This window comes from Scaptodrosophila lebanonensis, unplaced genomic scaffold, assembly GCF_003285725.1.
Source record: "Scaptodrosophila lebanonensis strain 11010-0011.00,11010-0021.00 unplaced genomic scaffold, SlebRS2 tig00001418-arrow-arrow-pilon, whole genome shotgun sequence".
Lineage (NCBI taxonomy): Eukaryota > Metazoa > Arthropoda > Insecta > Diptera > Drosophilidae > Scaptodrosophila > Scaptodrosophila lebanonensis.
In genome coordinates this window covers 128306-144462 of record NW_022060744.1, presented here as the reverse complement: position 1 = coordinate 144462, position 16157 = coordinate 128306, and the positions used below count along the sequence as shown (strand labels likewise).

At 38.1% G+C, this 16157-nt stretch overlaps 1 protein-coding gene across 1 annotated transcript in view; it reads left to right on the top strand.

Annotated features, from left to right (window-relative positions):
* Positions 1-16157, top strand: part of LOC115633360 (neurogenic locus Notch protein) — a 46332-nt gene that overhangs the window by 8785 nt on the left and 21390 nt on the right. The window contains exon 2 of the mRNA XM_030530800.1: positions 5547-5634. Within this exon, the coding sequence (XP_030386660.1) occupies positions 5547-5634 (88 nt within the window). The remainder of the gene's footprint in view (positions 1-5546; positions 5635-16157) is intronic.

The window sequence follows — 16157 nt, the reverse complement described above, 5'->3', positions numbered from 1 at the left end:
TCAAGTGCACTTCAATTACAAACTATCAATGGGTCTGCTGGTCACATTTTAAAGGCTAGGCCTGTTCCTGTGTTTATTGTTGTTATCATGCGCATAAAAAAAAAGTTGTCTGAAACTTTGCAAATTTGTGGTCCATTACATATGTATGTATGTATATACGTCCTTATGCCGCTCATTATGCTTAATAACGATAATAACAGTGGCTAGCTTCACATTCGAATTATAAATTTCTGTCACAATCGACTTTACCAAGATGATATGTTTCATTTTGGTGTTTCCTGCCAAAACGGCCTGCACCGATATACTCCCACTCATATACTCATAAATGATAACTAACGCCCTTGAGATCTTTGCGACTAAAGACAGGCAGGCGGTCATGCTAATCAAGAATGTGCCTTCTTCGCATACAGCACAACTGCACCAACTTTGTAGTCTCGAATGTCTGATTGCCAATAACAAACATATGTACTATATGTATGGTACAGTATGCAAAATATATACGAATAACGCCAGCTGCGCTACATTCAATATACGCATACGCGGAGGGAGGGCCTCACTCTACTGGCCTATTAATATATCAAGCTGAAGACGCGCGATCCGAACAATCCAATCAACCAGACTCCGATACACAACAATAGACGAAGACGCGGCAATGGTGACGAGAGAGTGAGATGGTAGGGATGTTGGGGGAGTGGTGGGGTGGGATGGTGTAAAGGTGCAATACTCGGTGCGCGCACTTCGCTTCAGTTATACATAGACGTTGTTGTCGGCATCGGTCTTCGATCGGCGCCAAGTTGGTTCCCACACTTGTTTTTCGCTTACGACTTTATGCTCATTTTCCCCTCTCTGCCCGCCTTCCTCTCTTTTAGAGTAGGTCTGCCAGTTAGCTACTTTTTCATTAACACTTTACAATCTTTCCGCATTTTGGTATTGTTGTAGTTGTTGTTGCTGCTACTGCCGTTATTACAACTTGCCCAACGCCTCTGCGTAGTTATCTTGTCCACTAATTCGTTGTTTCCACTACAAATTATTTATGTAGCGACTATTTATTTTTATTTCATGTCCCGCTTTATTTGCAGCCACCTCCCCCCCCCCCCCCCCCCCGCGCATCAATTAGTGGGCGTTTAAAGGCTGGGCCTGTGAAAATTTTCGTTGCCCCAGAACGTCGTCGCCACAGCTGTCGCTCCTTTATCACTTGCAACACTTACGACGCAATTCGTCGTTTGGCGTTTTTTATCAGTTCTGCCTAGTTTAAGCACGACTTCCCAGCTTTGCTGTCGCTTCTCAAGCTGACACTGCATTCTTATTTTGATAAGATTGGAATAATATTTTGGCTCCCACGCCCATATCGGTGAAAATTCAAAAATATTTCTATTTACATATTTTGTATTCGAGCTGTTTTTATTTGACCATTTCTTTAAGTTCTATTTAAGTTTCACAAGGAGAATTAAAAGTACGTTACCGAGCTAGGGTTGGTGTGGTAGCCACAAAACCATCTAAACACGCAACTGCTGACCTTGATTAGCCGAAAAGTCTTCATACATACATACATGTACATACATACATATATGCATGCATACATATGGACAGTTGTTCGAGCAATTTGTATAAACTCAACGCTGGGTGTGTCATAGAAATACGTATTGTTTCATAGTTTTTAAATATTTCATCGTAACATTTAATGTGAAACACACACAAAGCCAGTCGTTTTGACATGCTTCAACTTGCCAGCTAACCCCAGCGCAAGCTACTACCGATATCATGTCTACAGTATAATTGTTGTTGCGGTTGTGGCGCCCAAAAGGGTATTACTGCAGCTGATAAACTACTTATATAAATTGCACGACTTTCGGAATTTTTCGCATAGGCGTCTACAGTTTTATTTCGTCTATTACAATTGTTTGTTTTTGTTTTTGCATAAATGAACGAGTATGTAGGAACTACTATACACAACAACTATTTTTTTTTTACAAAGGAAGGAACATGTGCATATTATTATACACCGATTTTTCTTTATGAAGAATCGATTAATCGTATAAAGTCAAATGCTTAATTAAATGAGCACATCATTACTTGAAAGTGATCCAAAAAATCAAAAAATAACAATTCAGTCAACATCAATTATCAATTATTTTGCAGCTCTAGTTGACTGTAACACAGAATGGAATGCTGGGGATTTTTTTACCTGGCAAACTCGACAAACGCTTGGAGAGAAAATTCGGCTTAGGCATTTTTGTCAACTTTATCTCATTCATGATACACCCACATTTCGACCACAGTATGTTAATACATATGTATGTATGCGTGTATACGTCCGTCCTATACATGTACAGGGAATTGTTTATTTTTTTTGCGAACATGAAACTGGGCGCTTAAAGAACTTTCTGCTTAAAAGACAAACATCTTAATTCTCAGTGTTTGAATATTTACAGTGTCCTCGTAATTAGAATTCATGTAGTGTGTAGTTAGATTTTAACTTCACATACTATTTTTGTGTATGCTTATTAATGAGTTCTTATGATTTTTTATTGCTTATATGCGGCGGTTTTTAGATACCGTTGACTGACGGTCTCAGTTTTTTTTTGTATTGTTGGAGAAAAGCGTGAGAAATTGTTGGCCGTGGTTTTAGTTTTTGTATACACAAATATTGTCGATTTGTTGTTGACATCTTGTTGTTGTTGCTACCATAGTGGTTTTATTTTAATGTTGTTCCATATGCTGATAGCGTTAACCGTCTACCAAATTAAACGCAACGAATAATTCGTAATTCGATAAGCGGCCGCTTATGCTCCCTCTCTGCTCTGCTCTGGTCTCTGTTTCCCATAGAATGAGAATACTGCTCAGAGTAATGTCAAATATCAGAGCCATGCTCTATTTCAATTATACTATCAGACAATTAGTCCGATTTCGTCCCCCTACCATTCCCCATTTGACTAATTGGCAGCCAATGCAACTTATTTATCCAAAGTGTTTACACATCGTACGTCACAGTTGCCTGCACCCTCAAGCGTTCGTTTCAATGTGTACGCACACAAAAATTCATCAGGCAACTAGCTAACTGCTCACAATTATTTGTTACAGTTTTTCCCTCTAAATGTGCGGTAAATCACTTGCTATAAAAACAAGCCACGTTTTCACGCTCTATCGATGAAGCGATGAGAAGCTCCCTCCTTCGCTCACACGCGCACTTTAAATTAATTAAAATCAAGTGCCTACCTTTTAACTAAATGATTAGGGGGTGTGGTCGGCGGCACGCTGTGTTGCTGAATTGGGCTACTGTGATATACTCTCTACAACAACAAAGATGTCATTTGATCAGCAAGTATTTTCGTCGACTGCGCTCGCGCTAAATCTCTATCACCGTTTTTATGTATTCATGTGTTTTTAAATATCCTATATTTTTATAATTACCATGTGACATATATTCTTCATTGTAGATGTTGTTAACTCGGTTTGTTACAACCTTGAATAGTTTCTTAATTATTATACCCAACTCGTAAAAAATATAGTCGGCTGAAGGAAGTGTCTTGGAGCCCATAACATATTTTTAGGGGGAACAAATAAATTCGTGAATCAAGAAAAATATTTGCTTGATCCCTTTCCTGTAAAATTGTATGTTCTACGCAATAACTTTCTCATTTATAAACCGATTTCTTCAAGAGATTGAAGTATGCAAAATGTGTATAGCTAGGCTTAAAAATGTACGTTTATTTCGCTTCTGTTCACTCAAAATGTGCCATTATACACACATACTTATGTATGTGTGACGCATGGAAATTATAGGAACTGGATTTCGCCCGAACTATTGTAGCTCATAGTTCAAAAACTCATACCCAAAGGTCTTCAAATGGTGTCTGGAATGAATCTTTTTTACGTCGCCTTCCCATGTCTTGTCCTTCCGTAAAATGTCGTTTGTTGGGCGAGGCACACACCGCACGAGTCCCAAATGTGATGTCGTTTAGTTTGTTGAAGATATACAGATTTTGTATCTGTTTTCTGCTGCTGTGTGTGACGATGTCAGCGACGTACGTACCCTGCCCGTACGCTTTTGCAATACGCTAATTGAGGTCAATTAGTTTAGATTACACACACGCACTCACACAAATAAACAGTTGCACATTGCTGCAAAATTAAGACAATCAGCATGTTGCTTACATTTGTATTTGTTCGTTTGCTCGTTCGTCGTTTTCAATGTTGCTTGAAAGCATTAATAATGCGATAATTTAAGTACTCCAGACTTACCAATTTAAGACTGGAACGACGGAGGCCATCATAGAAAGAAATTGAATCGAAGAAATTCGAATTAGAAACTCACCATCAAATACAATTTACTCATCCAGCCGTGGTCCTATTAATATCATAAAACTACATCTATATACACCTAATTATGTTTTCACACTGTCTTTTTTGTATATTTTTTTATATGGTTGCACGACTTTATTCCATTTAGCACGATTCAAAATAACATATTATTAATGTTTTTTTTTTACACGGTTTTTATTTTACACGACTTTTTCTGGAACCAATCTACCGTGTAAAAACAGAGTTAGGTGTAAATATAAATATAAGTACATACATATATAAGCATAGCTGAACGTTCTGTGGAGATTTATGTCGCCATTATTGGCTAGCCCCACGTCTTTACCCTTGCATTCGAGCTGCCATCGATCATCAAAATGCCGAATTTATGCTATTTCAAATTTGAGACAAGCACTTTTTGTCATTGCTGCTGTTGTTGTTCTTGCTGCATTTGTATGCAAGTCAGCAGAAAAGAAACGGGCCTGGCTATTGTATTCTGACAAAAAAGAGTTTCAAATTGTTCTTGCCACCGCTCGTAAGTCGAAACGTGTTTCATATTTGATGAATAACGCCTACTGCATTCTCCAGCTCCCTCTCATTCTACATCGCTTGCGTCACTGTCAGCTCGAAACAAAGATATTTATTTATTTTGCCGGCAATCAGAACTTATTGTCAGAGTCGAGGTCCCATTGCTGAAGTCGGCGATCCCGTCTCGCATAATTCATTGCCACCCCACCAGCCGACACAGGAAATCGCCACACGCCCAATTAGCAAACATTGGGAACGCTTCTCGCCCTGCAGCGGCACGTTTGTTTAATTTATACCGTTTGCTGCTTTTATTTTCAATAAAATATTCATACAAAACACAAACCAAGCAACCAACTATACATACACATATCACTCATATGCTTTTCTTTTTCTCTGTGTCTGAATTTATTCCGCAAACTGCAAAGTTTTTACCCTCGGACCCCTTTTATAAACTTCGTTCTTTCCTTCAATTATCGTGCTCGTGGCTTACAATGCACATTACTGTAGTTATTACTTATATTAATGCACTCGTCGTTCTTTAGCTTTGATTACGCCCGACTTTTACATACCCTGTATCCAATCCTCTAAAAATAATAATAACACTTTTTTGTCATGAAAACATTTTTTTTATCTTCTTTATAATATAATATATTTTCATTATTTCTTAATGAACCAACTAATACGATACATGTATAAATACATATTGGTTTTCCTTACAGAAATCACTCAAGCACTTTCATGCACCAGCATAGGCTGTAAGAACGGTGGCACCTGCATCACACAGACCAATGGAAAGTCCTACTGCTCGTAAGTATCCAAGTACATATTTCATCAAGTATCCACTCAGTAGAGAATTTTGTGTTTTGTCTTTATATTTGATCCGATATACAAGGACTGGTAAGCTGCTTAATAGGCAGCAAACGTACCAGCAATTGTGCAAATGATTTGCGAAGAACACAAATTACCATAAATTGTGTGTGGATTTGAAGGTAGCAGGATACTTTCATACTTCAATTCGGTGTGAGATTTGGCCGTCTATAAAATATCAAAATTGCAAATTCAAGGACGAACAAAGAAATTCAATTTAAAGATCGAACGCCAAAGGGACGTCTCCTGCGCATTTTTAGCTCGAAAATTGTCTAGACGACAAGCAGAAACAATAGGCCCGGCCAGTTTCTTTTTTAAATGCAATACAAAAGCTTCGGCATACCAAAGCACACAGCGCTCCCGTACAATTTCGGCTGACATTCTTTGCAGATCATTTCGCTCCAAGCCAGGAACGACAAAGAAGACAACGATAAAGGGGGGGGAGAGGGAAGTGGTGCTCTATTGACAAACACCGTGGTTCGTGCGTTTCGCTTGCTCGATTCATTTTTAGGTTAAAATCCGTTTTGCGTTTGGTAATTTGTAGCTGCGTACACAATTTTGCAGTGTTGTCAGATGTTTGACTATTTTTGTAGCTGGTCTGGCGATAAATCAAAACAAAAAGCTGCCAAAAAAACAACGGCACGTACACAACGCATAACTTTTACTAAAATATAGAGACAGTTGTGAGACAGTGTAGTGCGCATATCTTTGACTGGCTGTCAAAACATAATGGCTGTGCGCAATCGTCGTTAAACGTGCCGTTGCAGAAACGGTATTCAAGCAGGAAGACATGAATATTTCATTTAATATACTAGCCCTTTCGTCCGTTACCTATGTATAGAACTGATTTTCATTCTTCATCCCTATATACATAGTTAACGGGATACAATAATTAAACTTTTACATATGTACGTACTTCAAATTGATTTAGAGATGATCAGTTTTAGAGGCATAGCATCGCCAATTTTTTCGGAATAATACAAACGCATTCTCTTGTATGTAACGTACATCGTATAAACATCCCATACATAGGTTTTTTTTTTCAAAAGCTAAAGCAATCTTGTGAATTAATCTCTAGGATTCAATATAATTACTTCTACACTCTACTAATTAGGGTGATTATCCGTGAGTTTCACAATGCATACATACGTTAATTCTATTAATGCTTTCCTTTATTTGAATTATTGAAATTTTTACTTAGCTGTAGAGCTACCAACCAGAAATTGGATTTTATTTATTTGTTTTCATGTGATATTTACATTTTGTGTTCATTGCGATCTGATCAAGTTGGTCCTTGCTTTCTGCCTACTGGAATGTAATGTCTTCAGCACAATGCCTCCAGTCAACTGAACTGAATAACCTGACCTGACTGTCTTACTATTAACCTAACTGATTTATGTATTGGTTTGGGGATCACTAAGCTAACTGTCTCTCTCTCTCTCTCATTCCCCCTTTCTTTAAATTTTGTTATGTATGAATTAGCTGAGGGCGCTTTGGACCCAAAGCCAAAAATGAGACAAGTATTCGGTTTTTACAACAATTTCTCTCTACCGTCAATCGCGTCATGTTGATATGCCTGCAACTGTGGGCTCTGCATTGTTTCTTGTTACTGGTGATGATCAGGCCATTTGCCTAAAAGCTGCATACCTGCTCGGCTTGGCTAGCTTTTTGCCTGGCCCTGATCATCAGCGCCACGGATTAGCACGATCAAGTAAGCTTTACATATAGTACTATACATATACAGTATGTACATATGTATGTACGTGATGACATTAACGGCGACGGGTCTGCAATCTGTTTTAGCTTACTCTTCTCTCTCTCACACACTCACTCATACACACACACTCGCCTAGTTTTGTTGTGGAAAGATTTTGTAGACTGCTATTGAAAGTGCGATAGCATCGTTTGAACTTTGTCTGCCGTTCGCTGTTGTTGCTATTGTTGGTATTATAGACTGAAACCGTTACCCATGTATACATGTACGTGTTGAGAGCGTGTAGGTACCTGGTCTAGATGACTTATCGATCGGTCCATTTTGCCATTAATTGCGAAAGCCCTGACGATCGGGCACATCTAGGTTTGATTTGGCATTGGTTCATTTTATGAAAAATTCAAAAACTCGCCAACAAGATCGTCTTGTTCATTCTGCAATTGTAATTGTATGCACTTGATTTCAAAAGTTGATCAATGCAACAAACAAGTATGGCTTGTTCGATGATCTTTGAGTTACATTTATGCCAACGCTCCCTCTTCTAGTCCCTCTTTTACTCTCTCTCACTCCCTCTATTTTAATAACTGCATGTCAAATGTCGTGTCTTAGCTTTCATTCATTCATGATTGCTCGCCCACAATCTAAGCGGTTTCTTTCTTTTTTCGTCTACCCTGCGATTATACACTTGATGTTGTCTTTTTACATGAACATAGAACAAAGCATTTGTTTTATGTGCATACATACATATGTATGTTGAGAGCGTTAGTTGTATGTATTGGGTCTTCATTAATAATAAAATACAAAAACCCCCCACAAATATTTAAGAGCTGAGCAACTGTGCCATAAACAACCATACTGGTCGTTCAGCAAAGAAATGTCGACAACAAGAAAATTGTGCTTGCGGTTTATGACATGTTAATGAGCAGTGTTGAAGTCTTCTTACAATTTTGGAAATAAATAGAAACCAAAAAGACAAATACCTTGATGCGGGCCGCTTTAAATTTCTTTGAAGTGTTGGGATCGTTTGCACAATTTGTTTGCAGTCAACACCATTATTTAAATCAATGTGAGTCATCAAACTTCTACGTCCACTTAAGCTCATGCCAAAAAAAGGAAATAAATAATGATTTACAACTGGTTTTCAGATAGTATATTTATTCTTTTAAGTTTAGGTAAAATTTGTATATATTTCATTTCATATTAATTCCTGGTTTGCCTCAGTTCGTCACCCAAGTCTTTCGTTTTAAATTATGATGGCACAGTGTGTGTGCATGTCTTTCTTATATTTATTTACAAATGTGTTTGTGGGTGTTGATTAATTTGCGCCGACATAACATATAAGTATGTATATGTGATTTTCTTCCTATTTAAATTCAACTCACACGCTTCTTTTTGTTTTGTTCTAAAATGATTCTACTACTTTTCCATCTGCTTCTGCGTTTATGCCCTTTCACGCACATCCAGAAAGAATTAATCATTTGGAGCTGAGTGCAATTACTTTAATCAACTCATCGCTACGAGCGTCTGTATTACCATCGTGCAGAAGCTACAGATGAAAGGAAATGAAAATAAAAACTTCTACAATAAGAAAACAAAAAGCTCAAATGCCGCTCTTCTATGCTATGGCTAAGCTCTTGAGCAAGTCATTTTCTCATACCAGCCACAACAATCTCGACCGCCTTAACTTTTTATGAGCATTTCTTCTGGCCTTTTATGCATATCAGATACATCTTTCAGATAACCATATCTCTCCCGCTCCCACATGAACCGTATTGTGGATTGTTTGTTTGTAGTATATTGAAATTAAAAATTTATCGATTTCTAGAAGGTCGCCCGTCGTTGCTTTCACATCGAGCTCATTTCCAGAATGCTTCTGTAGGAACTACCCAGTAACAAATTATTTCGCAAAAAAATAAGTACATTAACATACATATGTATGTAAATACATAGTACATACATTCTTACGAACAATGTGTTACTGTGATATGCTAATCGAAAATTGTATAATTTAACGGTAACCGCTTAACCAAAATATAAACGTACCTACATATCTATAGTGGTTAGACAATTGGTCTTAATTTAAATTTCAGGCTAGCTGATTGTTTTGAATATTAAAGTATTAATTATCCGCGCTCCTGTGCTGCAAATCACAAAAATTCGAAGCAATATCAATTCGATCGGCCGATAATTGTTCCACAAACAGTAAACTACAAAAACGAGTCTGGTTTCAAAAACAATTTTTTGTTAAAAAAATTGCCAGGTTTTTACTGAGAAAGCTGCAACTTTTTATAGCTTATTGGAGATGCTCTTTTAGATTCTCCAATGAATTTACAATTTTTTATACCCTGTACCGAAAGGGTAAAAGGGTATACCAGTTTAGTGCGAATGCATGTAACACACAGACGGAGGCGTGGCAGACCCCTAAAAGTATATACATCTAATTCTGTTTTTACACGGTTTTGATTTAACAAGGTTTAAAAATTAAAGTTTTATATATGTATAGTTACACGACTTTATTCCATTTAGCACAATTCAAAATAAAACAAAATAAATAAATAAAAACACAAGCAGCTAGAAACCATTCTTATATGGTTCGTTATGCACTTTATTTATGTGATTTAATAAAATAAGAAAGAAATCACCAACAGAATTGGGTGTGTATTACTGATCAGGGCGACAAGACGAATCGATAAAGCCATGTCCGTCTCTCCGTCCGTCTGTCTGTCTATATGAGCGCAAGGATCTCAGCAAGTACAAGAGCTAGGATAACCAGCTCGGTATCGAGGTTCCTATAAGCCCTAGTCAGATCGAGTTTGTTCTTTTTTCTAATACAAAGATTGAATATTTTTTATTTAATTTAATCAATTAATTTAATTTTTTTAATAATTTTGTTTTTAATTTCCTTTGCGTGCAATATTATTTTCCATATTGTTAATCAATAGGTATTTTTTAAAAAGTATTACTTTGTTCAGATAACCATATTTTTTCGGTTAGTTAATTTGCCTGCTATAGCTGATCTACGCTAATGGCATCCTTACAGCTCGTCTGATTTTTATCGTGGGTCGCATGGTGCGACAGAAAACGTAGAAGGGCCCCAAACTTGTTTGCCCTTCCATACAACCTGATTTCTTTGCCTTTCTGTGCTCCTTTACCTATTGTTGTTGCTACCTCTGCTGATTTGTTATAGCAACGAACGACAGCTGCTTGCTTGCTTGCTCTGCTCTTCTCTCTAAATGTGTTAAAAATTTATTGCGCATTCCGTTTGCATTTTACATTCTTGCCATAGCAGAGTTGTAGTAGCTCTCCCTGCTGCTGCCTCGATTGGCTGCACTGTGTTGATGCTGCCAACAACTGCATATATACTATACTATACATGCATGCACATATGTACATATGTATGTAGCTGTGTGTGTAGATATGTCTGTTCAGGGCTGTAAACCCTTCTTGCTTGTTTACATGTTCCCTTTTGTTTACCATTCGTTAACACAGAGGTGTTATGTGTTTTTGGCCATATGACACTGGACCAAAAAAGTACCTTCATTTTGCCGGTAGAGAATCTAGAATTTGTATAGATTAAATTAAATAATTTTTGTTAATCACATTTGAACTGCCGCTAAAGGATCTAGGATTGATTAACTTGCCGAACTTTTATCAAATATTGATTTGGTTCAGTTTAGTTTTCAGTCCTAAAAACTTTTGAGCTTCCATTAAATAGATGGTGCACCCCATGCACAGTCTGTCTAAAAGTTTCGTATACAAGTATTTCGCATAAAATGGTAATTTGGTAAGCAGTGAGCAAAGCGGTCGTGATACAGCAGTTTGTGCACAGAACTCTTTTAACTCGTTTTACTTCTTTATTTTCGATTGCGTCTGAAAGACAACTGATTGCTTTGATCATCGGTCGGACCTCTCCGATCCCATTCTGTCCGAGCCGATTGCTTCCGTCGTTTTAATTCAGTGAGAGACGACCGAGTGCATTAAGTTTGCGAAATTAAAGCGTTTTATTGAAACTCAATTAAGTAGCGTGCTGCCTTCCCATGACTGTGTCACAACGATGGTAATGGTGAGCGATGAGGCTGATGGTGGCTGAGGTGGTAACGATTCGGATGCCTTACGTTTCAGCTGTTTGTTTCATGTGCCTTATTTACTTGCTTAATTTTTACCCACAACAATGGCCAACAATGAGCTTATACTCACGCATACATATACATACAGACATATTGCATAAATCCCGTCGCTCAGTTTCGGTTAAAGCGACTAGGCCCTCGCCGCTATTTGATGTCATAATTCATCATGGTTGCGGCGATGATGCATACTCATATGATCTGTTTTAAATTCCCACCACATTTACTAATGTATTGTATGTTTGTATTTGCATTTGTATGTATGCAGTGCACAGCAGCTTCAAGCTTTGGAATTTAAATAAGCTCTTGTTATTGCAGCTGTGGCCACTCATTTAATGAGTGCAAAAAATTTGTAGAAGGAGACGAAAACAAAACAAAGAATTATGTACTATTCTATATTTATATCATAATATGCAAACGATATGGTGTGGCTCAAAAATGACTTATTGAGACTTAAGCTTACTCTATCTGTTTTCTGTTGCAACACATAATGGTCGGGGGCTGAATTAATTAGTTTAAAAATGTTTTATTCTGGATAGTTGTACGTTGTACGTAGGTATTTTACCAACAATCGTATATTTAAAAATGAACTGGATCTAATTATATACATATGTTATTATTAAATAACTAACTGTGTCCGAATTGTCTTGCACATCCGTTATGTTATTCGCGTACGAACTAATGTATCCTAAAGCCACGACATGCATGTACTTGCATCTATGCATCGATGTTTCTTGGATCAATATCCCATTTTAGGGGCATCGATGTACATACATCGAAATTTACATGCGAAATATCATCCCTAATGCAAGATAAGCAGCCCCCATATGTAGGTACCTGCGTCGGCTTACAATCTAGAGTTTGAAGCGTAACACTGACGTCAGCAAATTGCAGATCTATACAAACTTTGAGTTTTTACCTGCATGCCTTTAGAACTATCAACAAAAATTGGTAGAAAATATCTCTCTATACTACGGGCATATAATTCCCGAATAAATGAAATAGAAGCGGAGGGAAGAAATGTGTTTCTGAGCCATAGGACCCGCACTTTGTTTGCGGATCCGCCGCCTGCCGGCTCTCTGGAGTAGTTTAGATGCATTGTTTGGCATAATGCCTCACAACCGACTGGCCGGGGTTAAAATCATCATTGTGTACACACAAGCCGGAATGAACCAGATGCAAGCCAAATGGATGCTGCACCTGCACTCTTAGGGAGGTGTGCACCTACCTCTCTTTTATTCTTTTTGCTTGCTTTCACGCGAAAAGGAAGCAAAAAATGTATTAAAATTTACATTAATACATATGCACGAGTATGTATAGATATGCCCGCTTCTGAACACTACTCAGAAGTACTTTTCTGTAGGAAGAAAATAAAAGCAAATAAATAAAAACCTGTCTATTTCAAATGCCGCAGCTATTCCGTGGCTTATATATATGGTTTACAGCTGACCTCTTTAATAATATTCGTCTTCTACGTGTATATATCAACCTCTTCGTCCGAAAACTACATAAGTGCCGCTAATCAGACTAATTTCCAACTGCACTCATTACTCTACCTACATTGTATAATTTTCCATTCGCACTATCTGCATACAAAGTTATCTATTTATGTACAAACTCGTGCATACATTGTACATACTTGTATTTTGCACAGATTTCCTGTTGCAAAACTAAAATATGCGCGGCCTCATCCACAAATCGAAAATTTCGCGATTACAGTTTACTTGCCGTTAAACGCCTCTAGGATTCAGTAATACGAAAACGCACAAGTGTTAATCGAAGCTTCTTTTGACTCAATCACTTAAATGAATCGAGCTGCGGTTGTTTCCAAGGAGATGCATCGAGCACAACTTCTTTACAACACATACATTGTTCCAAAAAAAAAGAGGTCCATAAGAGGTTCCTGGCAGATCAATATCGAAAATGCAGTCGTCGTTTCTCGTAATGACTGCAAACTTCCCTCCCCATTCGCCCGTCTTTGAAGTCGGCAGTAACAAGCACTAATAAACAAAAATGATGCTTTAATTGGGCTCCTCTGTCAACAGAACTGCGCTTTTAATTGCAACTCAGTACGTTGCTTCGCTGTTGTGATATTTGCTGCTTGATAAGAGTTTTTCGGGCTCTCTCTTTTCTCGTTGGCCATCTTGATTTGTGTGTTGCACACACACACATATACATACATATACCCACACCTTCACAAGTTTACAACAACAACTGCCAAGCTTAGCGAACAGAGGTACAGAGTACCAACATTTTTCGACTTCCAACGTCGATTCGTCATGCTGTGACGTACACACATGCATATGTAGTATATGTATAAGTTCAAAAACCCCTCTTTAAGCATACATATCTATGATGTAGATATCCTTGGAAAATGTGGAAAACAGGCCAATCCAATTTTTACAACTCATACCTGTTTTTGCTCAAAAACAAAATTTTTGGCTACGAAAAAAAACGCGTGACATAAATAATGGTCATGTAAACAATACAGTCAATAATTACTTCACAATTTTAATACATGATTACTATTTGAGCTGCAAGGAGCGATAGATTGGAAGAGTCTACATACTAAGTTGGGTCGCAGAAGGTTGAACCCTTTTCCCAAATGCAGGTACAGGCAGACAGACGATCATCCTTCTGTCGGTAATGTGTACCCAACCGGTACACTGTTTCATAAAATAGCTTTAACGTTTACAATTTTGATTAAATTCAAGTACGCTTCAAAGTAATACAATACGAATTTTTATTTGGGAGTCTCAAAAGTTTTCGTCGATTCGACAAAGTTTCCAGGTTAGAGGCAGTGCCAAGAAACTAAATCAAATACAGGCAGGCAGCTGAAATTGCGCTTGGAGAGCAGCGTGTGAATTGCACCCCCAAAAAACGCACTCACAGACAGAAATTAGATCCACACCAGCCACACTAACAACAGAAACAACAACTGACTGCTCTGGTTGCTGACTAGGTTTAGTACTCATAAGTGCATACACATCTACATATGTAAGTACATATGTACACATGTGTGTATACATACATATGAGTATGAAGCATAGAGAAGCCAAAGCGCATGCGTAGAAATCGACTGACTGGCTGACTTGACTGACTAGTGAGAAAAATAGGAGAAGGCGCAACGAGATAAGTTGAAATGAGAAGTGAAGTTATAGGCATGATGGCTTGTCTTGCTGGAATGTTTGTTGGTTGACTGACTGCGAAGATGAATGATGCTCTGTACTAAATCATCCGGACAAGTATGATGGGAAGCCTCTGTAGCGACCGCGACGGATGCGCATTTGATACGTTCGCTGCTGCGTGCGTCGCTGCTGCGGTTACGCTAGAGTTCAACGTGAGAACAAAACCATTGATGGCCAACACAAAACGAATTATTGAGTAAGTTCACCAGAGAATTTCGACCAGCGATCATCAAAAAAGTAAACAAAACATCAGCCTACTCTATCTCAGAGTGTAAGAAAACCTGTACACCAAATCTGGTGACCCCTGCTTATATTTTCCGAGATCATTGCTTTCAAGCATAATATTGGGCTGACCGACCAGTCTTAGGCGGCTCGTTGCGTTGTGCTGATCAGGAATGTACATAAGTATATATCGAATATGGGATCTGCAGCTCATTCAAAACCTGCAATATTGTTCGTATATTTAATGAAACAATATCTTCTGTAAAAAAGAGTCTGTTATAAAGTTCCAATGGCAGCTGTTTATTTAAATCGCATGTTTGAACATTCATTTATAAACCTTGGGCTCTATGCGTTGCAAATATCATATCAGACGCAATATACCTTTTGTATCAAGGGTATAGAAACCGCTCGCTATTGCTTGGGCCGTTGTAGTTTATTTCCCAATACGAGTCACGTTTTTTGAACTGCGCGTTTCATTTAAAAACTCTAGCAACTTCATGCAGGCCAAGCCACAAAACAAGTTACAAAAACATGGCTAACAACAACAACACCAACTGGCTGCCTGGCTCAATTGTGTGTGTATATGTATGTGTGTAGTAAATATGTATACTAGTATGTACGTGTGTATACACCTAATTTTTATTACATTAATTTTCAATGCAAAGTTTTTGGCCTGTTGTTTGCAACTGCTTAGAACTGCCCAGCTGCGCAGCGCAAAAGAAAAAATGCTTGACAGCTCATTTGAATGACACGCTTAGGTGACGTGTTATCCGAGCCTATCAGTAATAACAGCTACAACATCTGCAGCAGCAGCAGCAGCATACTGACCACTACTGGATTTTCCAGACTGAAAAATCTGTTTCTCACCGGCATTGGCAGCGTGTTGCTTAGTTTTTTTTTCACACATACTCCCCGGACGAAGCCGACAACCAAACGCGTTCAATTTTACTTTACCACTATTTAATTTAACAACCTGCAATAGATTACGATCGACAATCGACAACAACGCCACTGTGCGCTGTAAACTTTGCAAGAGCAGCAGCAACAGCAGCAGTGCGAGTACGAGTGCGAATGTGTTGCCACAAAACAGTACGCACATGCAAAGGCCAACCAATTTCTGCTTTACTTTTCTCAGATGTATTTGCTCTTTCATTTCTGGCCGCCGTTTACCGATGCTGCTACTCTAGCTGGGAGCAGAAACAACAAAAACGTATGCAA